Source organism: Sus scrofa, chromosome 12 (genome assembly GCF_000003025.6).
Source record: "Sus scrofa isolate TJ Tabasco breed Duroc chromosome 12, Sscrofa11.1, whole genome shotgun sequence".
NCBI classification, from domain to species: domain Eukaryota; kingdom Metazoa; phylum Chordata; class Mammalia; order Artiodactyla; family Suidae; genus Sus; species Sus scrofa.
The window spans coordinates 60,910,128-60,933,999 of record NC_010454.4 but is presented as its reverse complement, the minus strand read 5'-3'; the positions used below and the strand labels follow the sequence as shown (position 1 = coordinate 60,933,999).

The 23,872-nt window shown below is 63.6% G+C and overlaps 3 protein-coding genes and 1 long non-coding RNA gene across 8 annotated transcripts in view; 2 read left to right on the top strand and 2 right to left on the bottom strand.

Annotated features, from left to right (window-relative positions):
- Window positions 1-8,839, top strand: MED9 (mediator complex subunit 9). The gene is made up of 2 exons (XM_003132045.3): window positions 1-322; window positions 7,293-8,839. Exons 1-2 carry the CDS (start codon window positions 102-104, stop codon window positions 7,507-7,509), a joined length of 438 nt encoding a protein of 145 aa, XP_003132093.1. The 5' UTR covers window positions 1-101; the 3' UTR covers window positions 7,510-8,839.
- RASD1 (ras related dexamethasone induced 1) lies at window positions 9,745-11,534 on the bottom strand. Its single transcript, XM_003132044.4, has 2 exons — window positions 11,077-11,534; window positions 9,745-10,914 (listed from the first exon to the last, which is right to left on the bottom strand). The coding sequence occupies exons 1-2, from the start codon at window positions 11,360-11,362 to the stop codon at window positions 10,370-10,372; spliced, it is 831 nt and encodes a 276-aa protein (XP_003132092.1). The 5' UTR covers window positions 11,363-11,534; the 3' UTR covers window positions 9,745-10,369.
- LOC110256138 lies at window positions 12,636-23,691 on the top strand. The gene is made up of 2 exons (XR_002337415.1): window positions 12,636-13,692; window positions 23,144-23,691. It is a non-coding gene; the product is annotated as an uncharacterized LOC110256138 (long non-coding RNA).
- The window catches only part of PEMT (phosphatidylethanolamine N-methyltransferase), a 38,913-nt gene continuing 29,761 nt past the window's right edge, over window positions 14,721-23,872 (bottom strand). For 4 of the 5 annotated variants that reach the window (XM_021066250.1, XM_021066249.1, XM_021066251.1 and 1 more), the window contains exons 3-7: window positions 21,024-21,139; window positions 18,887-19,032; window positions 18,271-18,382; window positions 15,181-15,255; window positions 14,721-14,952 (exon numbers count right to left, since the gene is read on the bottom strand). In XM_021066250.1, the coding sequence (XP_020921909.1) occupies window positions 14,895-14,952; window positions 15,181-15,255; window positions 18,271-18,382; window positions 18,887-19,032; window positions 21,024-21,139 (507 nt within the window). In that variant the 3' untranslated portion in view covers window positions 14,721-14,894. 5 annotated transcript variants of the gene reach the window in all.

The following is a 23,872-nucleotide window of genomic DNA, read 5'->3' as shown; positions in this document are numbered from 1 at the left end:
GGTCCCGCCCCGCGGCGCACGGTGGTGACGTGCAGAGTCCGCGACGCGTTCGGCGCGCTGAGCCGCGGCCCAGCCGACCCGCCGCGGAAACGCGGGGCGCCATGGCTTCAGTGGGGGTGCCCGCCGGCCGGCAGGCCGAGGATGCCCTGCCGCCGCCAACCGAGCCGCCGATGCCCGAAACGAAACCGCTGCCGACGCCGCAGCTGCCGACGCCGGTCTCCGCGCCGCAGCCGCAGCCCGCGCCGAGGCCTCCGTCCCCGGCCGTCGTGAAGGCGGAGGAGAACTGCTCCTTCCTCCCGCTGGTTCACAACGTCATCAAGTGGTAAGAGCCCGGGGTGCCCGCGAGTGCGCCCCCGCTGTCCGTCGCGGGCCGAGCTCCGGGGCGCCGCCGGTCCCGGGGAGGCGGCCTCGCGAAGACCACCGCGAGCCTCCCCCCGAGTTGAGCGGACGCTGAGCTCAGGGCTGCCAGGCCCCGTGCTGGCCGGGCGGAGTCCTCGAAACGAAGCCGACCTGGACACCACGTGCACAGGTGCAGCGTCCCTGTGGCCGGAGCCAGCCAGGCTTCTCGGGGCTGTTTTCTCACACGTAATGAAGGACAGAACGCTCGCTTCGGTGTCTTTTCCAGCAGATGTGGGTCATGTTTCGCGGGTGGCACACTGCTAAGCGCCAGGGGATGTACACTTGAAAGGGCATACGGTTCACGCCCACGTTGCTCACCAGTTAGAAGGAACAGAGTCGTGAACGGGAATAACCCATAACGCGAAGAGATTCTAGGGGTGATGATAAGGCCATGGCAGGGAATGGCCGCTAGACAGCCCGTCGCACTCACAGTTCCCAACAGGATGCCGCAGGGGTGATGTCTCCTTTAGGCCGGTCTTCAGGGGACCCGGTTTTTCAGACTGACCCTTAAAGAGGGGGGAAAACCCCACCAAAATCGCCAGGGTCCCCACATTTGCCCAAATGGTTTTTACTGTTATTTATGTCCCCATGGTAACAAGGTGTAAACCCCTCAGCTTATCACGTCTGTTTAGCCATTAAAACCCAAAACAAAGCAAATTAAAACAATGTTCCTTCTGCTCTAACACTCAGGTGGACCTCAGCATCCTCTTGGATGTTTTGCTGAAATGAAATTGCCGCTCACAACAGTGAAGTGTTGTCAGTGGCCCAGCTTGTTTTGAGTTTAGGTGGAAGAGAGTCACTGCCTGGGACGCTCTGACGCTTCCACCACTTTTCAGACAACTGCAAAGCCTTTTTTTTTCTCACATTAGAACTTGGCTTCGTTTGGTGTGAACATACTGTTTATCTGGTGAGGCCGACTCTTCTCGTGAGCCTGTGATCAGCAAGTAGCACTCGTAGGCAGCAGTGACATAGGAAACCCAACCCACCTGCACGCCCTGCAGTCCCAGGGCGGTGCTGGGTTGGAAGGGCGTTGTCCAGATGAACCCAGATTTATCTGTTCTGGTTTTTGGAAAATTAAAACACACAGTGTACACACTCTGGCATCCTGATAGGACCCTCGGGTTGGGCTGGCCTTAAAGACGGATCCTTGAGGTGCACTAGAGAGAGCATGGGCTGCGAGGTGAGATGGTCTCTCTCTCTTTTTTTTTTTTCTTTTTAGGGCCACACCCGTGGCATATGGAGGTTCCCAGGCTAGGTGTCCAATCGGAGTTACAGCCGCCGGCCTACACCACAGCCACAGCAACTCAGGATCTGCGCCGCATCTGTAACCTACACCGCAGCTCACGGCACAGATCCTTAACCCACTGAGCGAGGCCAGTGGGTTTCTCGTCGGATTCGTTTCCGCTGTGCCACGGTGGGAACTCCGAGATGAGATAGTCTTAATGCTTGCTTGCCTTGTAATCTTGGTAAATACAGAGCCTTTCTAGGCCGTAATTTTTCGTGTCGCTAAGAGGTGAATAATAGCAATGAACCTCAGAGGAGGGCTTCCGAGGTAGCTTTGTAGTGTGCTGGTGGGGCGGCCTCGGTCAAACGGCCTCTCTGAATCTTTTTCTCTCGTGAACCGGGAGCAATAACACCGAAATCGTAAGGTTGTTGTGGGGTGTTCTCAAGAACATTCTGTGAAAGACATTGTGTCCGTCCCGTGTGTGACCTGCTCTGTCCCCTCTGAGTGGACAGTGAGGAGTGTCTTTTAAGCGTAAAACTGAAAAGGACACGAGAGGGGATGATTGCCGTAGGGGGGGGCCGGGGGCTAGTCCACCTCCCAGCCCGAGGAAGCGGCCGGGAGCAGCTGCCTCTGGCCGCGGCCCCTTCCGGATCTCAGGAGGCGGCAGGGCCAAGGGCCTCCGGTGAGAGGTGATTGAGGGTGACGGGACTGAGGATGGGAGGGCTGCTTGGACGGCTGTTTAGGAGCGGATCCCCTGAGTCCTCTCGAGACCCCAGGCCCACAGGTGGTCCCCCTTCTGTCTCGGTGGATAATTAAAGGCTCACACTTTCCCAAGGTTTGTTTTTAGGAAAGAATAATGCACAGGGTCTCTGGAGGGGGGACACTTGCCCATTTCGGGAGCTGGAGGGAGAGGCCAACCTAAGAAGAGCGCTTGAGAGCAAGTCCTCAGACAGACCCGAGACCCAGCCCCGGCTTCTAGATTGACAGGCTGTCTGACCTGACACCCCAGAGACGTGGGGGCTCCCCAGGAAAGAAGCTGGTTCATCCTGAGAAGGCGGTACATCACTCACGCAGTGTCCGCTCAGCCTTTTCACTTAAAAAAAATATATGTTCCCCAGTATTTATTTATGGCCTGCTTTTTACTAATGGAGCATAAAGTAATTGTATCTTCTCTCGCCGTTCGTCTGAGCCAGGTCGTAACAGTCAACATTTTCTCGTTCGTTCGTTCGACCTCGTCTTTCTCCTCTTCCATCCAACGCAGTGAGAGCAGTGCTTTGTACATGGAACCCAGGGAGCGCTGGACTCTGAGATGGATGACCGAACAGCCGCAGCCACCGGGCATGTGAAGAAAACTCCTAATAAAAAGGAGGTTCCCCTCGTGGCGCAGTGGTTCACGAACCCGACTAGGCTCCATGAGGATGTGGGTTCGATCCCTGGCCTCGCTCAGTGGGTTAAGGATCCGCCGTTGCTGTGGCTGTGGCTCCGATTTGACCCCTAGGCTGGGAGCTTCCTTGTGCTGCAGTTGCGTCCCCTGAGGAGCAAAAAAAAAAAAAAAGCAGTAGCAGCTGCAGATTCTGAGCCTTGTGAAATGCCAAGAGGAGCCGGTCCCCTCGAGTTGCCATCAGGCTGGTGACACTGTACGTGCCTTTCTAGTAACTCACACAAGCACGTCTTTTCCCACCATCAGACCATTGGGGTCACATGGCACGGGTGTTTTGGTCACATGCTGATCTGAGCCGGACTCTTTTCCACGCTCGCACGTGGGACCTCCCCAGTAAGGCGGCTGCAGCATAAATGTGTGTGGGTTTTCCTCATTTTCCCTTTAGCAGCAGTGCCTGGTAAGCTCCTTGTATCTGAGAGTTTAGACGAGGCGCGTCCTCAGCAGAGGGCTTGCTGGAGTCCAGGCTGCGTCTGTGCGTCTGTCGTTGTGATCCTTCTCGCTGAATCGAGGGTGCCGCGTGCCTCCATCCTTCTCCAGACACCGCGCTGTAGGTGGATGGCTTCGGCTAACTGAAAGGGCCGTAAATCAGCCCCCAGAAAGTAATAGAAAAATTGCAGCTGTGGATGTAGCCCGCAAGCCTGAAGAGGCAAGACGGCCAGGGAGCTCCCCTCCGGCCCCCGCCTGGGCCCCAAACCGCATCGCCTTCTCTTTCAGGACCCGAGCAGTCCTTTAGGTAAACTCTTTCCTACCTAAAGGCACCGTCGGCGCCGTCTCGGCGTTTGGCACCTGCCGTCTCGCCGCAGTCAGCCTCCTCGTCGGCGCCATCTGGTGACCTGTCTGGTGACCTTGAGAATCGCGTCCAGCCTGATTCTCACGGTGGCTGTAGGATGGACGTGTGGTCACGTCCACGGCCGTTCGTGCTTCCCCAGCCGCACGGGGAATCTGTGTCCCGCACACCTGCTGTTACCACTCGCCTGTCCCCCTGGGCTGATGCCGCGGGTCAGCGGTGATGGACTGCACTCATCTGGGCCTTTGTCACATCAGGGAAAGCGTGTCTTCGTGTGCAACTTGCTATGTCGTGTATTTTTTCCCTGCAAACTGCCCATTTTTCTACTCGGTCACACCGCTTTCCGAGAGCGCCTTGTCCGGTAAGGAAGGTGTGCCTGCGTCTCTCAGGTAAATGAAATCTTCCCCCGTTGTTGCTTTTCTCTTGACTTTGTTTCTGATTGTTGGTATTTTTTCTTTTAGCTGTTTGTGGATTTTTTTGGTCATTCAGAAGCGTGTCATTTTGTGTAGGCAGATAGGCTTTTCCTTATGGCTTCTGAGTTCTGGTCCTCGTTAGAAGGGCCTTTCCACTCTAATACATGGTAGAAACTGGAGTTCCCATCGTGGCTCAGGGGTTTGTGAACCCGCCCAGCATCCATGAGGTGGCGGGTTCGATCCCTGGCCTTGCTCAGTGGGTTAAGGATCTGGTGCTGCGTGAGCCGTGGGGTAGGTAAGAGACGGGACTCAGATGTGTGGCTGTGGTGTAGACCGGTGGCTGCAGCTCTGATTAGACCCCTAGCCTGGGAACCTCCACATGCCACGGGTGAGGCCCTAAAAGGACAAAAAGACCAAAGGAAATAAAAATAAATAAATAAATAAATGGTAGGAACTGGTCCCTTTTTCCTCAGACCTTTTCGGGGTCACTCTTTACTTTTAGTTCCACGATGCTTCGGGAATTTGCGCGGACGGAGAGCGTGAGGGCAGCTCTGCCGCAGCCCGGGCCGCCCCCCGCCGCCGCCGCCACGCTGAGCTCCGCGGGCTCGACCCCTTCCCCGCTGGGCTCTTGCTGCAGCACCGGCTCCGGAGTCGGGCGTTTCAGCAGCTCAGCGGGCTGGTCCCCTCCCGCCCCCTCTCGTGAACCCGTGCCAGGCTCTTTCCTGGCAGCCTGGCCCAGAGGCGTTGGGCGCCCAGCATTTCGGCCTCATCTGCTCCTTGACCCCCAGCCTGTGTGCCGAGTTCCCCAGCTCCGGCCTCCAGCCCTCACTCAAGGCCACGGGCCTGGCGGGTGGGGCCGTCCCTCTGCCACCGCCCCCCCCTTGGCCCAGGAAGACGCCCCCGAGATCCCCCCTGTGTCCAGGGCCACAGCGCTCTTGTCCCCCTTGGTGTCTTCCCATGGTTGACTAATGATTAAAACCACACGTTGTGTTCTTTTTGAAGACTGGGGAGAAGAACAATCTCAGTTTTGTGCCCGTGAGAAGCGCTCCCCATCCCGGCTCTGAGGGGCCTTTCCTGGTGCCCGCAGAAGCCGCATCATGGAAAGAAGTGCCTTGTAATCGGGGAGGAACGAGGGGGACCAGGGGACTCGCCGCCTGGCGTTCCCCGCCTAGGATCTGAGCCGTGGTGCCACCTTGGCCTCCCTCAGACACTGGCAGTGCCACACAGGGTGTCAAGGCCGGTCAGCCAGACCCCAGGCCCCGCGGTGCCGCCCAGCTGCAGAAGCCCAGATGGCGTCTGTCCAGAGTCGCAGGTCCCAGCTGAGTCCTAAGACTCAGAGTATCAGCCGTCCCCTGGAAGCGGGGGTGAGGTGCCGGAGCCGTGCCAGGGATGCTGCCTGTACATCCAGGGCCTCAGATGGCAGGTGTTTGGCTGGCCGTTCGCTCCCTGGAGTAAACGTCTGACTCTCCAGCTCTTGCTTCCAGCTTTTGATAAAGAGTGAGCAGGCATCTCGTTTGCCAGGAAGGGGCCTCGAGCGGCGGGTCACCAGGAAAGGCGGCCGTCCCGTCCGCGTCCGCGGAGAAGCGGTGGTGATTGACGTGGAGCAGCGCCATCTGGGCGGCGGTGTCCCCTCAGGGAAGAACGTCCATGGAAAGAAAGACACGATCCCTGACGGTTCTCCCCCTCACGCCTCAGCGGGTGACTCTTAAAACCGCCTACAGGAGTTCCCGTCCTGGCGCAGGGGAAACGAGTCCATCGCGGAACCATGAGGTTGTGGGTTCGATCCCTGGCCTCGCTCAGTGGGTTAAGGATCCGGCGTGGCTGTGACTGTGGGGTAGGCCGGCAGCAACAGCTCCAACTCGACTCCTAGTCTGGGAACCTCCGTATGCCGCACCCGCGGCCCTGAAAGGACAAAAGACAAAAAAAAAAAAAAGAAAAAAAGAAAAAAAAAAAAGCCTACAATCGGCTTTAGGATTTTTGTCCCTACTGCCTGTTTTCAAGGCATATCCATCTAGTGACTAACTTTTAAAAAATGCATGCGAGTCACTGACAGGCTGTCCCCTTGAACTTAGCGGAAGGGTTGGTTCTTGTTTGCTTTGAATTTAGCAGTGACGGGGGCACGGGTCTCTGGGTGGCGAGCAGTGGCTGTGAGGTGAAGCGTGTGACCCGCCTTTCAGGCGAGATGACCTGAAGGCCAGGAGTGTTTGCGAGTGTGCAGGAGAGCACACATGCTGCTGCAAAGTTCCAGCACCTGTAACTAATTTAAAATTTATGGGCGTTCCTGTCGTGGCTCAGCGGCAGCCAACCTGACTGGTATCCGTGAGGACGCAGGTTCGATCCCTGGCCTCACTCGGTGGGTTAAGGATCTGGGGTTGCCATGAGCTGTGGTGTTGGTTGCAGACCCGGCTCGGATCCAGTGTGGCTGTGGTGTAGGCCAGCAGTTCCAGCAGCTCCGATTCGACCTCCAGCCTGGGAACTTCCATATGCTGCTTCTGTGACGCTAAAAAGAATAAAAAAAGAAAAAAATAATAAAATTTATTATGTAATAATAAAATTCTGTGGAAATCAGCCTTTATGGAAACAGGTTCAAGCATCAGAAAATGAGCTAAAACTATCTCTGGCTCGTCGATAAAGTCTCCTGATCGGCCTAGAACGTCTCAAATTAGAAGAAATATGGTATTTCAGCAAATTTTGCTTGCCGTTTGTCACCTACTGTTGTAATGGCTTTTTCTTCATTCGGCAGACACTTCGGCGCGTGTTTGCCGGGCGTTCACTCTTTGAGCGAATGTTGCTTCCGTGCCGGGCCCGGGCTGGGGGTGCGGTGCTGCAGGGGGGCTCCGCGAACTGCGGGCACGCGGGGGGCGGGGGGCTGGCCGGGCAGCTGCTGCTCTGCCAAGGCCCTGCCCTGCCCTCCGCCCTTGGGGCGCACAGCCCAACGGGCTGATGTGGGAGCCCTGCGCTGGGGCGGGGGGCGGTTACGGAGGGCCACCCAGGCTGCGGCGCTAACCTCTGCCCTCTCCCTGGCAGCATGGACAAGGACGGCCCTGACGTGCACCAGGACCTGAACGCCCTCAAGACCAAGTTTCAGGAGATGCGCAAGGCCGTCAGCGCCATGCCCGGCATCCACCTGAGCCCCGAGCAGCAGCAGCAGCAGCTGCTGAGCCTCCGGGAGCAAGTCCGCACCAAGAGCCAGCTGCTGCAGAAGTACAAGAGCCTGTGCATGTTTGAGATCCCCAAGGAGTAGCCGAGGGGCCTCCCGTCTCCACCCTGGGAGGGCTCCTGTGGGCTTGCTGCGCTGCGCCTGCGCTGACCAAGGAGCCTGGCGTCCCTGGGTGGCGTGTCCCATGTGTCCGGACGCATGGGTGCCTGCAGGTGGAAGGAAGAAAGCTTCCCCAGGCCGGGTACGGGCAGGGGGCTCTGCCGTGCCTGCGGGCCCAGCTGGCAGACCCGAGGGCACAGCAGGAAGGCGGCAGCAGCCCTCTGCCCTCCTGCCCTGCCCTGAGACGGTGGCTGTTCCAGGAGCCCGTTCTGGAAACAGCAGCCTGCACAGAACTCCCTGGACAGCTGGGCCTGCGCTTGGGCGCCAGGGTTGAGACGCTAGAAGGCCCCGAAAGACTCGGCGGCGGCTTCCTGCCCTGGAGTCGTCGTCTCCTTTTGTCTGAGGCTTGGGTGCCACTATCTGTAGGACGGTGGCCCCTCTCCGGGGTCTCTGCCACTCACGCGTCCTTGCCTCTTTGTCCCATATCCCCTGCAGTCAGCTCGTTGAGCTATTTAATGCCCAAGAGTGGCAGGCCACCTCAGCCCACGTGGTCACCTCGGCTGTGGTCTCCTGGCGGGCACACCCGCTCTTCCTGCCTCTCAGAGTCCTTGTCCCCTGGTCTAGGAACGAGTTTCCCTCTGACCTCCTCTCTGAGGAGGCAGCCACCAGCCTTCACTGCAGCAAACAGGTGGACGTGCTGCGCCCTCGGAGAAGGGCAGCTCTGAGTGACAGTTCGGAAGGTCCCTGGGTGGGAGAGCCGGACCTGGAGTCGTGCAGCCGAGGCGGCTGTGAGCCTGTGTTCCTTGCAGGCGGCCGTGGCGTTCGCACGAGCAGCCTCTTCCCGCCTCGCAAAGCGGAGCCGAGAAGTGCCCCGGGTAGCGTCTACATCGAGAGAGGGGCTCAACCCCAACCCATGCCGACCCACCTGCGGGCCTGCAGATGCAGCTGATCGGCCTCTGTGGCAGCATTGTTGGTTGAAGCGGTTTTGGGCAGGGTCCACAGGGAGCGGCGTGCGCACAGGAGGTTCTGGTGTCGGTTGAAGCGGGCGTGTCCTGGTAGACGGGTCTGCGTGGGACGGTCACTAACTGAATCGCTTAGCTCCTCGGAGTTTCAGAGCAGCGGGGGGCTGGCTTTAAGGCTCTGATCAAATGCCCCGGGACCCGAAGCCCAGCGACGCTGGATGGCCCGGTCTTCCTGAGGCTACAGAGACTCGGGCTCCCCGCGTGTGGAGGGGGACGGAACCTCTCCTGTGCCCCAGTGGTGTGACTTGTGGCACTTTTCAAGAATGTGATTAAAGAACTGTGCTCTGTTGTCAGACGTCTGGGGTTTGTCCTCAGAGGTTCACGGTGAGCCGGTGCCTTTGGGCAGTTGGCCAAAAGGTTCATGTCGCTCAGAGGAGACAGACGCGTGGGGAGAACCTCCACCTGCACCTCCTCCCCCAGCCTGAACGTGGGGCACCTGTCCCCAGGGGTGTCGTTGGCCTGGTGGGTCATCCTGCCTGCAGTCAGCCCCCTGGGCCGCCCCTCGTGGCGGAGGTGGGTTCCGTCTGGCAGGGAGCTGTCTCCCAGAGCAGGGTCGAAGTCCTCCCCGGGACAGTGTGGACCCAAAGGGCCACTGAGACATCACTCCTGGCCCGCCCAGGGTCCCCACGCAGCAGTGACCTGCTCTCTGTATCAGAGAATCGGGGGCTTGCCCCAAACTCTCAGGGGCGCCAGTGCTAGACGGAGCTGGGTCCCCTCGACCCCGAGAAGGTGCTGGAGCTAGAGTGGCCAGGCCACTGACTGTGATGGTCCAGAATGCTGCGTGGCAGACCCTGCAGCCAACTCAGGCCGAGGGTTCTGCATGAAAAGGGCCAGGTGCAGGTCGGCGACCTTTTTTTGCCCTGGGCCTGTGCTGAGTGTAGGACCACACTGGCAGATCCAGAGGCCCTTGGGGCTGGGCCCCTGGAAAAGCAAGTGGGGAAACGGCCAGAAAGATGCAGCCCCCAGAAGGACCCTGAAATCCCCTGTTCTTGTCCTGGCTTCCTAAGGAACAGCCCCCCCCCCAAGCTGGAGGGCTTGCAGTCAGCTGGAGCTTTGGGGGAAGCTTCTCCCCTAGGGAGGCTGAAGCTACTTTCAGGAGGCCGGGATAATTTTCCATAATTCCACGGAAGTAGAGCCTCACTGGCCGCTCCCTTCTCGCCCCTCCCGCTTCCAGCCATTTCTAAAAGAAGCAGCGTGATTTTCCATTTTAAAGTGTTTTATTTTCTTATATTAAAAAACCAGTAAGAACACCTTTAGCCTGTCTCTCACACAGTACAGACGCCTGGGGAAGATTCTGTTCCTGTCCACAGTGACACCAGAACTACCATTAAAGTGCAGGTTGTGTGTTCTGTTTTGCTTCGTGCCGTGGCACACGCGTAAACGAGTCACTAGGATGTGACCCCACCCTCAGCTTCGCCGGCTGTCATGGCAACCGCCAATCACAGGCCAGCTAGTGCCCATCCTCCGCTGCTCCAGGCGGGACGCTTTCCCAAGGCCCCCCGGTGGCGGCGTGAGTCCCCCTCCCCCATGTTTAGGTCTCTGTGAGACGCGGCTGCCGGGGAAGCATCCCCGGGTGGTGGGGGCGGCCGGCGCCAACGGGGGTCCGAAGCGGGCGAGTCCCGCCTCAGCCAGCTCGCCCTCCTTCCCTCCCGAGCAGACCACGGTCCCTTCTCGGTTCCTCTGAGTCTCCCCGGGGCGCGGGGAGGGGAGCCGCCCCTCTGCGCGCACGGGCGGCTCTGGCCCACGGCCCGGGCGGCCCGGACCCTTGACTCTTGGACAGAAAGGCCTCCCAAGATTGTGCGGCCGCGCGCGGGCGGCGGCTCCTAGCTGATGACGCAGCGCTCCTTGTCCTTGGCCGGGCCGTCGCCGCCGGCCTTCTCGCGGATGTACACGAGGTCGCTGTGCACGCTCGGCCGGCGCGCCCAGGGCGCCACGATGCCGACCGCCTCGCTCGGGTCGCCGCCCGCCCCCCGCAGCCTCTTGCCCCGCAGCGCCTTCTTGTGCAGCGCGTCGCAGTGCTGCACCGACACGCGGCGGTGCAGGTCCGGGCTCATCTCGCACGGCAGCTTGGCCATGGCGAAGAGCGCGCGGAACATCTGGTCCAGGCTGCTGTTCCTCTTGGCCGAGATCTCGAAGTAGGCGCAGCACCGGGAGTCGGCGCCCACCAGCTGCTCGATCTCGCGCCGCTCCACCTCGCGGTGGAAGTCCCGGTCCCCTTTGTTGCCGCAGATGACCAGGGGCACGTCCACGTTCTTCTTGGTCTTGTTCTTGAGGCAGGACTTGGTGTCGAGGATCTGCTGCTTGAGCCTCTGCACCTCCTCGAAAGAGTCGCGGTTGTCCAGACTGAACACCAGGATGAACACGTCTCCTGCGGGGGCCAAAGCAGAAGGGGAGGGTGAGGGCGGCTGCCGGGGGGGCCCCTAGGCGCGCTTTGGGGCCGCCGCCGCCGCGGGCCGGGGCGCCGACGAGAGTCCCCGCCGCTCCGGCGGCGCGCTCCCGCCCCCGCCCGCTGCCCGGCGCCCGGGCCCACCTGTGAGGATGGAGAGGCGCCGCATGGCGGGGAACGGGTGGTTGCCGGACGTGTCGAGGATGTCCAGCTGGTAGACTTCGCCGCGAATGCGGTAGAACTTGCGGTGGAAGTCCTCGACGGTGGGCGTGTAGGCGTCCTCGAAGCGGCCCGTGAGGAAGCGCGACACGATGGCCGTCTTGCCCACCTTGGGCGAGCCGAGGACCACCATGCGGTAGCAGTGCTTGGCCGGGATACTCAGCTCCGAGTCGCTCGGGCGCATCTTCTTGATCATCGCGGCCAGTTTCATGGGGCAGAGGGACGGCGGGGTCGGGCTCGGGGCCGCAAGACGCGCAGTCGGTGGCTGGGGCGGTTGGGCTCGGGCTCCGGGCTCCGGGCTGCGGCTGCGGCTGCGGCTGCACCTCTTTGGCTCCAGCTCCTGGACAAAAGCCCCGGCTCCGGCTCTGCCTCCGGCGCGCTCCGCCCGGCGCCTGTCTTTATATGCAGCCCGCAGGACCGCCCCGCGCCCGCCCCCGCCCCCGCCCCGCCTCCGTGCGTCACGGCCGCGGGTCCCCACCGCGCCCTCCCTCCAGTCCGCGGGCCGCCGCTTGCTCCTTCCCGCAGGCTCGGGAGGGGAACGGTCCAGGGTCTGCCTACCCAGCGCGCGGGACTCTGCGCCTCTCGGCTGCGCGGGCTCAGCGGCTGCGAGGGCATCGGGGACGCCGCTCTGGCTGTACCTCCGACCTGGGGCGAGGAGCGCCCCCAGACCGCGGCACTCCTGCCCTCGCCGCGCACACGCACTTTCTCTGGGCTGCAGCTTCCCAAACACTGGGCAGCCTGATGGCGGGTCTTTGCCAGGTGCCAAGCAGGGGACTGGCGCGCCGTGCGCCTTCTCACCAGCTCTGAGAACTCACCCGTGCAGCCCAAAGCGTCCCAGGCGGCTTTTGCCTGGGGGGGGGGGGGGGCAGGGAGGCGGTGTGTGCCCCGCTCAGGGCTGCTGAGGACCCTTGCGGTGCATTCAATAAAGGGCCCTTTCTCAGCCTCCCACGAAGGCGCCCTGTGGACGGGGCGGGTGGGTCCCACGCAGAATCCCTCCTCCGCCGGGTGCACTAGGAGGCCCACCTTGACAGCAGAGGCCCGAGCGAGCGTGCAAACAGCTTCCCTGGGGAGAGACGCAGCCTATCTCAGAGCCTCCCTCCCCGCTGCAGGTCAGATGTCTAGGCTGGGCTGACCTCACTCCCCTTGGCCCCTTCCCGCTGGTGACAGCAGCGGGTCCTGAGCCCAGCCTGGCTTCCCACTCCTGATTCCCAGCACATAGGCATGTCCCCTCGCACAGACTGGTTCTCCCAAGTCAGCCAAGTTCATTCAGCCCTGGGCACACCTGTCGTTCGTTCTTCCTCCCAGTGCTGCCCTCCCTGCTCCCCCAACTCCCCCCCCTCCCCCCGCCGCTGCCATGTGCCCGGCCTCACTCGGAGGAAGCAGGAGGAGGGGCCGCTGCTGGCTGGGTGCCTTGCTTCCTTTCTTAGAAAATAATACACACTCGTGTTTTTAAACATGCGAACCTGTTCAGAAAGGGACTGGAAGCAGGACCCCGGCGCGCCCATGCCCAAGGGACTGAGCTTACCCCGGGAGGCCTCCACCCAGCACACAGGGCCCCCGGCCCAGCCTGCGACCCAGTTACCAGAAGCCCTTTGTCCTTTTTTGAGGAGGCCTTCCTGCCAACACCAGGCCAGCCTCAGGTGGACAACGTGCAACCCCCTGGGGCAGCTGTGGACACCCAGGGCCCACACCGGGGAGGGGCGACGTGTGCCCCCATTCCCAACACTGCCGCCTGGACCGCCCTCCACCGCTGTTTTGGGTTGTCCGGGTTTATATGTTACAAGGATCCCTCCGTGTTGGGGCATCTAGGAGGTGCACCTGCCTGCAGACAGCACGGCCGCGCGGTGCGGCAGCTCTCACCCTTCCAGCTTCCAGCGGAATGAGAAGGTCTTAAACGATTCGGCCAAATGTTTGGGGGTTGGTTGGCGTTGGGCAACTGGCCCCAGGGCAGGAAATGTCCACCACCGCCTGGACTGCAGGCAAAGGGTGGTTTGGAAGGTCCTTGGAAGTTGTGTTTGGGAAGTGGGTCAGGCCCCATCAGGGGACCTGTGGACACGGCCTGGGCCCCAGCTCCCCCGGCCCACAGCCACCGCCTGAAGAGGACACTTTGCCCTCTGACCCGCTCCCTTCCTCAGCCAGCCTCTTGGCGGTTTCCCGCTCAGCTGCGAGCTGTTCTCATCACAGCGGCCGCTGCGCCCCCGGCCCCGCCTCCCGCGCTGCGTGCGCCGTGGGTCGGATGCCTGGAGGTGCTCCGTCCTGCCCTGAGAGAGGGGTGGCTGGGGCTGCGGGGGCCCGCAGGTCCTGGAAAGCTGTGTGTGTGTGTGTGTGCAGAGGGGCCTGGCGGGGCCAGCCTCCTGCCCCTGGAGGTCTGTGTGCAGAGGGGCATTGGGCAAGCTCTGCCTCGAGGTCTCCCGTGGCCTCCTGCGCCCGGAGCCGCGCTGGATTCCAGAAACCAGAGGGCAGCCTGGAGGGGCTCCGTGGCCAGCACTGCCTGCAGCTCCGTGTGCCCAAGGCGGCCAGTCCTGGGTCACCACCTCCCAGGTAAGGACCCGGGGGCTGGGAAGCCGCGTGCACAGGTGTGGCCGGGCCCACCTGTCTCCCGTGGAGAGGCGGGGAGGGCGGGGCCGGCCCGAGGCGCTGGCTCGGTCCCAGGGCTCAGCCTGCCCTGCGTGGTCCCACGGCCGCTCATTGTGGCCTCGAGGTCCACCAGGGCTCTGGAGGGAAAAGTCACAGGGAGCGGAGGCGCGGGGAGGGGCTTGGGCCAGGTCCTCCCTCCCAGGAAGCCGCCCCCACCCCTCTCGGAGGGGAAAAGGGAGGCAAGGGCTCAGGCTGGGACAGAGGTGTCACCCAGGCTCTCTGCTGCCACCCTATGGGTGACTCGGCTCGGGGGTGGCAAGGCAGCCAGGGCAGAGCAGCCCCTTCCCCTCGCACCGGGGCGTCAGCATTGCTGGCAACTGAGAAACCAGCGGGCCCTTCATCCTCCCGGGGCCGGCGACGCCCTCTGGGGTGTGCGCATGCGCAGGGTCCCCTCGCAGGGTGCAGGGCGCAGGGTCCTGGGTCCTGGTGGCGGGAGGCACCCTGGACTTGGCTGAAAACCCTCAGATCACCTGACAAAGGTGACCTGTCTCCAAGACAGGCTCACCTGGGCTGGACCTGGTGGCCTGACCCTGAGGGGCCAGCTCAGCCCTCGGGGCTCCCCGCCCCTGCCCCCCCCCCCCGGGCCTCTGTGCCGGCCCTTCCTGTGCCTCTGGACCCTGGGTCTCAGCTCAATGTCACCTCTTTAGAGAGGCCCTCCCTGACCACCAGGGCACTTTCTTATTGCTCCTAATACCCTGGGCGTCATATGTGGCACCCTGCTGCGGTCATCTTCCCTGGCTGGGAAACCCTTGGCATGCAGGGCTGGGACGTCACCTCCCTGAGGCGGGGCTGGCTCCCAGGAGCAGAAGTGGGGGGAGGTGGGTGGCACCGGAGGCCACAGGGCCTGTGCAGGGCACCGTCCAGTGTGGATAGAGGTGCCCCTCCCAGCTCAGGGCCCCCCTCGCCGACCCGGACAGACAGAGACGGTGGGGCTTGGTGTTAGGCGCCTTTATTGGCGAGTCAGGACGTGGCGGCAGCAGGGCAGGGGGCTCGGGGACCACACGGCGCCCGTCCAGGGCCCCAGAGGCCGTTTCCAAGGCACTGGACGCCTGTGCCTGGCGCCCTCTCCTTCTCGCAGGGCGGGGTGCTCAGGGCCGGGGGCGCCGTCAGCTTCTCTTGCGGGCCTGGGAGCCTCTCTGCCGGTAGATCTCGGCGGTGAAGGGCCTGCAGGCGGGAGGGGCTCTGGTCAGCTGGTCTCGAGCTTGACAGCCGGGCCCCCTAACCCGAGGTGGGCCGAGGGAGCGGTCCGTGTGGGACCAGGAGGGTCCAGCACTGCCCGCCCAGCCCTCGGGCCACCCTGTGCCCGCTCTAGGCTTCCCGTCGGGCGTGGCCTGGCGGCCGGGTCACTCTGACAGCGGACACAGCCCCGGGCCCGGGATGCCGCCTACTCACTCCTCGAACAGGATGGCGAGCTTGTAGATGGCAGCCACCACCAGCGTCAGCAGCAGGCCGGTGGGGCTGGCATGCCTGTGGAGAGACGCCCGGTCAGGGGCAGGCCCGGCGGTGACGCCCCCCCGGCCTTCTCTGGGACGGGGGTCCCCAGGTCGGGCCTGACCCGAGGCCCAGGTGCTCCAGCCCGGCCGGGAGCTCAGGGCAGAGCAGGAGTGACAGGGGAGGAAGGAATAACCAGCCTCCCCAAGTCACCCGCGTGGCCAGTGTCCTTTTCTCAGGCTGTTTCCTAGAAATGGGCCCGGGGCCCCCCAGCCAGGTGGCGTGTCCAGTGGACCCTTCACGGGCTCTCTGCAGTGACACCGCAGGGGCTGGTCCCCTGCGTCCAGACAGTCGGGGAGGGACAGGAGCCCAGGACCGGTTGCGGGCACGGCCCCCTGGAGGCTCTGTGCCCCCAGCACCACCTCCTTCATGAGGCAGTAGGCCAGGGGCCCTGGGCAGAGGGGCGCATACCTTTCGGGGACCTTCTGCCCTGCCTCCTCCCTCCACTCAGGGCCTCACACTGTCTAGGGGATCCGGGGACAGGGACGAAAACCCCACTTCCCATTCCGTGGGCTCCGTTCAGTCAACCTCGAAGCTGGAGTGAGCCACCTGGCCCTTGGCACTGCCATATGGCGATGCCAAGGCCATGGGCACTTTGGGGCTGAAGTGACATCTGCCCTCCTGAGGCTCTGCTCCCTACCTCCTGGAATGACCAGAGCCTCCCCACCGTAGCCAGGGAGACCCCAGGGCTGGGGCCACAGTACCCCTAAGCTGACGACCCCGGCCCTGGGAAGCCAAGTTAACCTGGAGCCACAGAGGCCAGCTGCTGCCGCCGACCTGGCCAAGCCCAGGTCAGCCCGGCAAGGGCCTGGGGCGGAACCAGGCAGCCTCTGCGTTGTGGCCATGCCAAGGCTCCCCTTGCACAGTGCCTCCAGGCGTTCCCGTCGTGGCTCAGCGGAAACACAGCTGACTAGCATCCATGGGGATGCGGGTTTGATCCTTGGCCTCGCTCTGTGGGTCGGAGATCCGGCAGGGCCAGGTCGCAGGCGCAGCTCGGATCTGGCGTGGCCGTGGCTGTGGCGCAGGCAGGCAGCAGCTGTGGCTACCAATTGACCCCTAGCCTCCTGGGAACCTCCATACGCCACGGGTCCGGCTCTTAGAAAAGCCAAGTGCTGCCACACCTGAGCACCGTGTGGCTGTGGCTGCCCACCTGGAGATGAGGAAACTGAGGTTGGGGTGACCCGCATGCCGCCGCCCAGAGCTGGCCTCGAGCTGGTCCCAGGGACCCCGCCGTACATCTTGGGGAGGGGGTGGCTCACTCAGGCTAATGTGTCCCCCGGAATCCCCCTGTCCCTGGGCCTCCGGGGCCCCCAAGGGCAGGTTGCTTGGGCAGCAGGAAGCCCCATCGGGGCCCAGGAGGGGGACAGATGGGCTGCGGAGGCCCGGGGGCGGCCGTGCTGGCTCAGCGTCGGGCAGCCCGGGTGACGGCTCCTCTAACGAGGGCTCGGACCAAGGGCTCCGTCCCCAGCACAGCTGACCCCTCCTCATCGGCGCAGGGCTGATGACTGAGGGGCTTGCGGGAGCCCCGCCGCCCGAGGTCTCACGTGTTCCTGAGGGGCTGGCCTCTCACTCCCGGGTGTCGGGCCCTGCTGGGCCCACGGAGGACCCACGGGTGGCCTCCAGCCCGGAGCCCAGTCTGAGCAGAGCACAGACTGTGTGCTGGCGGCGAGTGTGTGCAGGGCGGGCTTCCTGGAGGAGGGGCACCTGAAGTTGGGTCCAGAAGGTGGGTGGGAGGGAACAGTGGGTGTGCTGGCAGGGGCTGCAGGGGGGACCTGCATGGGCTCCACCCTGCCAGTCTCAGGTGGGAGCTGCTCGGGAGTGGGTGTGTCGGGGTGCAGAGCCTGCCCCCCCACTGCTGGCTGCCGCTGCCAGAGACCAGGTGAGGGGCTGGGCTGAAGGCAGGTGGGTCCGAAGTGGGGCTGGGGTCCCAGCCAGACCCACAGGTGTCACTCAAAGCCCAGGCCTGGATACCGGGCTGTCTGGAGGGGACTCTTGCTCTGGGTGGGGCTCCACGGAGACTTGTTCTTTGGGTCCTGCCGCCTTCTCTGGAGCACCTGCAACCTTCCAGGCACGTTTTCAAGTGTTAAAAAAAGAACACTTTCTACGGAAGGGAAGGACTTTCTCGGGGGAGTTCTCTGGTGGCTCAGTGGGTGGTGTCACTGTGCTGGCGAGGGTTCCGTCCCTGGCCCGGGAACTCCTTCGCGCTGCAGGTGCAGCAAAGCCCCGCCTTCCATGGAAGAAGAGCCGATGCAGAAAGTGGACAAACGGGACGGCTGTGGAGGGCGCAGGGAAGCCCGTGCTGCTCCCTGTGCCGGCCTCGGTGACCCGGGGGCCATTTGCCCGGCGACACAGGCACATGGTCTGTGGGGCACGGACCCCTGCGGCCTGGCTGGGCGCACAGAGCAGCTCCCCGCTGGCCCTCGGGCCTTCTGGCCGGACGTTCCAGCCCAGGGCCAGCAGCCTCCAGCGCCAAGGGTCGTTTTCACATTTTTAAATAGTTCAAAAGAGGAGTTCCCGTCATGGCGCACTGGTTAACGAATGCGACTAGGAACCATGAGGTTGAGGGTTCGATCCCTGGCCTTGCTCAGTGGGTTAAGGATCCGGCACTGCCATGAGCTGTGGTGTAGGTGGCAGACACAGCTCAGATCCTGCGTGGCTGTGGCTGTGGCTGTGGCTGTGGCGTAGGCCGGAGGCTCCATCTCTGATTCGACCCCTAGCCTGGGAACCTCCATATGCCGCGGGAGCGGCCCCAGAAAAGGCAAAACAACAACAACAACAACAAATTCAAAAGAGTATTTTGTGACTCCTGAAAATCTCAAGAAACTCCGTGCCCATGAGCCCCAGCCAGGCCCACAGGCCTGCTGTCTCGAGCCCCGCGTGCCCCCCGGGAGCCCCCCTCTGGAGAGGGGACAACCCGGCCGAGGGTGTCTCCGTTCCCTGGGGTTGAGGGAGGGCGGTGTCCGTGGGCCCCCCGGCGACGCGGGCACTCACATGAGGGCCCAGCCCAGGTAGACGGCCGTGCTGCCCCAGTACATGGGGTTGTCCAGGACGCTGAACGGGAACCGGGTCACTCTCGCCTCCATGAGGATCCCGAAGTAGTCGCCTGTGGACGAGGCGGCGGGGCCCGGGGTCGGAGGGAGCCCCACCCACCCGGCCGCCGCTGCCGCCCTGCGGCTCCGACAGAGGGCCTGTCCCTCGGCCGCCTCCCTTCCGGTCAGAGCCCGCCTTCCCCCGCATCCCGAGAGGCCCAGGGACGCAGGCGCCAGCGCAGGCCTGGCCACAGCGTCACCCGGGCACAGCGTGCGGGCTGAGGCCACGGCCGGGCCCGCCCCCTCCTGGACGTCCCTCGGGCCCCGAGGCTCAAGTAGGGCAGGGGCAGTGGCGTCACCGCCGCCTGGGGACAGAGCGCGAGGCTGCGGGAGTCTTTTCCCGGCGGACCTTCAGGCAGTGGCACGGAAACCCGCCTTGGGGTGACTCGTGGGAGGGAAGTGGCCGCTGTGCCCTCCGTCCCTGAGCCGCCGGGCCCCTCGGGTCCCTCCGCCCCCTCCGCCGCGGCGCTGTCCGGCCCGGCTCCCCGCCTGCCACGGCCCCGCCTCGGGGATCTTACCTAGGAAGGTCCCGGTGAAGCCCAGCGCCAGGAAACTGGAAAGTACGAAGACGCTGCCCACGCCCAGGAGCGCCAGGCCCAGGCGGTAGCCCGTGGGGCCGCCCAGGCTCTCCATCTGGGGCTGGCTCAGCATGGCCTGCGTGAAGCTGCGCGGCAGGGGGCGCGGGGACCCGTCAGCACCCCGCCGGGGCCCCTGCCCTTCCCGCCCCCGGCCCCGGCCCCCGGCGCAGCCAGCGCGGGCTCTCGAGCTCAGTGCGCGGCAGGAGAGCGGGGAGGCGGCCTGAGGGTTTAGCGGCCCGGCCCTCCAACTGCCCTCGAGCCTCGGGCCCCACGGGGCGCCGCACCGGCGGGGACGCCTCAGAGCAGGCGGGCGCAGGAGCAAGTGCCCGTATGTTCCAGAAGCACGCCCCCTCCACACGCCCGACGCTCCGATCATCAGGTGGGGCAGCCACCCGCACTCGCCCTGTGCCAGGTACTTCCCAGCGGCGCAGTCCACCGGCCGCCCACCGCCCTCCGCCGCTTGCCAGGCTCCTTCCAGCAGAAGCACCATTCATTCGCCCCCCTGGTACCTAGGTGATGGTAAAGCCGCCTCCCTGCAAGCCTCCCCAGCTCCGTTCAGCCCTTGGAGAGCAGAGCCCCCCGCCCCCCGCCCCCAGCATCTCCCTGGCAGCGGCACCGCCAGGCAGGACGGGGTACAGCGCCTATTCATCAACCCGAGGAAAAGCGGCCCCCCTCCCTCCCCCCCAAAGTGAGGGAGGGGGACAGGAGGAAGATGGAAGGGTCTGTGTGAACAGCAAACAGGACGCTGCACGGTGACCTGTCAAACGGGCACACGTGTGTCAGGGCACACCTGGCCACCGGTCACGCCGCCCACACCCCCGGCTCTCCCCCCACCCCAGCCCCACTGCTGCCTGGGCTCAGGGTCACCTGCAGTCCAGGCTGAGCCGCCGGGACTGGCTCAGGGTCGTGCACACCCAGTGTTGTGCCAGCTTACCACGCCTCCGGCCTGGCCTCTGGGCAGCCCTGGGACCCAGCAGCTGAGGCCACGGAGCAGGCAGCTTTGGCAGATGCTGGAAGGGGCAGGGTGCGCGGGCAGCAGGGAGAGGCTGACTGCCTGCTCCAGGTGGGGCTCACCTGCAGGCCCCCAGCTTCTTGGCCGTCAGTGCATTACGGACCATGCAGGGGGTGGGGGTGGGACAATGCGGCCACAGCCACACTGTCTCAGTTTGGTGACCCCTCCCTCTTCACACCTCAGCCCACACCAAGCAGAACTACCCACAACAGTAGGCACCCAATGGGCTTACTTGTGGGGGGGGGGGTTGCTGCACCTCTGGCACGTGAAGTTTCTGGGCCAGGGATCGAACCTGTGCCCCAGTTGGGACCCGAGCCTCAGCTGCGGCAATGCTGGATCCTTAACTCCCTGCACCACACAGAAACTTCCTCTAATACCCACTGAAGTAAGCATGTACCCAAGTTCTCCTGTGACCCCCTGGAAAGTCACCTGGAACTTAGGGCTCTGACGCTGCACTGACCGTGTCCGAGGATCACGTCGCCTTCCAGGCACCCCCCCGCCCCCCGCACCCGCCCCGGCACAGCCCTGTCTTCCCTCCCCTGGGGGTGAGCTGCCCTGTGAACACGGGGTCACCACCCGAAGGAGCGAGGTTGCCCTGGGGGCCCTTCGAAGACGCTGGAGGCTGGAGACCTCCTCCGGCCCCCAGGCCCCCACTGGCCGCAGGTCCACCCCACGGGAACTGGGCGGCCGGGACTGGGCCCCCGCCCCCACCCGGGTCTTCACAGGCGACTGGGCGGGGCTTGTGTGCAGCACCTCAGGGCCCACCTGGGTCCCCCTGCCCTTGCCCAGCAAGCTCACTGCAGGCCTGCTCCTGGGGAGCTCTATTGGTTGGGGCGGGGGGCGGGGGAGGCCCCCCAGCACCTCAGGGCTCCTGCTCGTCCACATCCCAGCTGCCACCTGACGCCCGACCCCCACATACCCTAAGCCTCGTGCACCCCTTGCGGGGGCTGGGCCTCCTCTGCCGACAGGAGTCTCCTGGCCCCGGCGCGGGGGGCGGGGGGCGCTGCAGCCCATGTGTTCAGACCCGATACCCACCTGGCCGGCCCTCCCCTGCCAGGGCCTTACCAGTGGGAGCGCAGTAAGTTGAGGAGCAGGATGGCGCCGCCCAGGGTGTAGCAGGCCAGGCGGGGTGACCCGAAGGCCCTGCTCAGCTTGCGGGTCTTGTGTTCCCATCTGGCGACCTGCAGAGAGAGAAGCCCCGTGAGACGCCTGCGGGGCGGGGGGTCCGCCTCTGCCCTGAGGCCCGAACCCCTGTCCCAGGGAGGGAGGGAGGATCCTCGGCCTCAGCCCGGCGCCCGGGCCAGGCCTGGGCGGATGGACCACAGGGTCCTCCTAGAAGCAACCTCTTCCACCAAACACAACAAGCGCATCACACGCACCCCTTCCGGGGGTCCGGGGGACGTCCCCTCCAGGCCGCTGGACCAAGGGCTCTTGCAGGGTGACCGGCCGTGGCGCCAAAGTGGACCAAGTGCTGGGCCAGGGGAACGAGCTGGCTGCAAACGTGCACCCCGGACTCAAGCCGCAGGGCCAGGGGAGGGGGCGGGCCGAAGAGGCCGATGCCACCAATGCAACAAGCACCGACGCGGCAGCTCCCGGTCTCGGTGCTTTCACCGGAGCTCAACGTGCAGAACAAGCCTGGGAGCGGGTGGGACCGGGGGCCAGGAGCGCGTGAAGAGGCCAGGCCCGGCGGGGTCTCGGCCAGAGAGGGGCAGCGGGAGGCCCCTCGGGCCCTCGGCTCGCCCTGCTGCCCAGAGCCCCCGCCCGCTGGCCTTCCTTCCGCTCCCCTTGCTTCTGGGGCTTGAAGACACAGCTCTACAGAATCACCACTGGCTTTCCCTCCCAACCAACGAGCTGATGCTTTCAAATCTGATCGAGTCACCAAGGGCCTCACACCCTCACGCCCCCTGGGAGCATCAGCCCCCCTCAGACGTGCCCAGCCTGTCCCGCGAGGGGAGGGGGGGCGGGGGCGGGGGGGCAGGGATCCCCCCTGGAGCGGTGGCCCAGCCGTCCAGCGCGGCGCAGCGGGAGCAGGCGCCTTCCACCTTCGGCCTCAGCGGGCCGCCCGCTGAAGGGGACCCCTGGCCACCGCGCCGTCCACCCAGAGGGCCTTCAGGCGGAGCGCAGGGAGCCGCCCGCCCACCTCCATCCTGGAGGAGGCCTGGGCGGCAGGGCCCACCCACAGCGGCAAGCAGAGGTTGCTGAGCTGGGGAGGGTGGCGGTGGCAGGCACACGCCTTGGTCAGGACCCAAACTGCATCACGGCGTGTGCGGTCGACCGCGGACGCACCCTAGCTGGACAAAGCCGATTCTTCAAAACCCAATCCCTGGTGTATCTGAGCTTCCCTACCTACCCTGGCTGACGCTTTGCTCATGACATGCCAAGGCCATCCCCTGGGTGCCCAGGGCCCTAACTGGCCAGACCCCATGGTCCTCCCACCTCCAGGACATGCCTGGGCAGCTGTGGGGACCAAGCCGAGCCCAAAAACGACCTGAGGACTCAGGTGTCTGAACTCCAGGGCTGGGCCCTCTCTCTCTGGGGAGAGGGGACGCCTTTCCTTCAGAGGCCCTTTAGACTATTTAGATCTATTTGGGTCTTCTCTTTTTTTTGATTGAGCTGTTTGTTTTTTTAGGGTTTGTTTGGGGTTTTTTGCTGCACCTACAGCATGTGGGAAGTTCCTGGGGCAGGGGTTCAACTCGCACCACAGTACCAAACCGAGCCACAGCAGTGACAATGCTGGGTCCTTAACCTACTGAACCACCAGGGAACTCCTGGTTGTCTGCTTTTGATGTTGAGCTGTATGAGCTATTTGTAGGTCTGAGAGACTAACCGCTTGTTGCTGCTGTCACGTGCACATGTCTTCTCCCAATCTGTAGCTGTCCCTTCATTGTTTATGAGCAATAACTTTTTTTTTTTTTGTCCACAGCCGCAGCACATGGAAGTTCCCAGGCTAGGGGTCAAATTGGAGCTACAGCTACCAGCCTACACCACAGCCACAGCCACGCAGGATCCGAGCCATGTCTGGGACCTGCACCACGGGTCATGGCAACACCGGATTCAAACCTGCGTCTTCATGGAAACCAGTTGGGTTCATTACCACTGAGCCGCAACGGGAACTCCCGTGCAAAAACGTTCAAGTTCAGTTAGGTCCCATTTGTTTATTTTCGTTTTCATTTCCGTTTCTCCAGGAGACAGATCCCATGGGACATGGCTGTGATCTGCCAAAGACAGTCTTGCCTACGTTTCCCCCCAGGAAGGGGCCACTCCAGGTTCACTGGGCGCCCCTGGCACCCAGACTGTGGTGTCTACACAGCATTTGCCACTGAAGGCACCAGAGCTCCTGGTCCAGAGGCCAAGTCCAGGTCTAGAATAGGAAACACGCAAGATGTTGAGCCCGATAACAGAAGCCTCTGGAAATGTCAGCGCCCCAGGGAAAACGTCAGGCTCAAAAGCAACACTTAAAGGGGCGCAGTTTTAAAAAGGGGGGAATGCAGCGCTTACCCGCCATTGCTAACGCGCTGTGTTTCAGGGGAACCAAACCACGGCCGACAAGTCAGGAGGAACAACGAAATGGAAACACCCCCAAATGAAGTAAGGGCCCAGGCGACGCCATCACCAAGGACAGGACAGAGGACGTGACCTCGAGGGTCACGCAGAGAAGCGCCTCCCGACGCGCTGGGACGGGCGTAAGAGGCGGAGCACCAGCCGTCGTGCAGGGCACAGAGTCACACATGGGCAAGTCCACCAACGCCACCTGCACACAGACACTCGCCAAGAGGTCTTTACATCCAGCCTCAGGCTCAGGAAACGAGGGGAATGTCTTAAAAAGCATCACAAGATACACTCGCTCGAACGCGGAAACTCCTACGGGACAAACGGCTCCCTTTCCTCAATAAATAAGGGGGGGAGAAGGGACG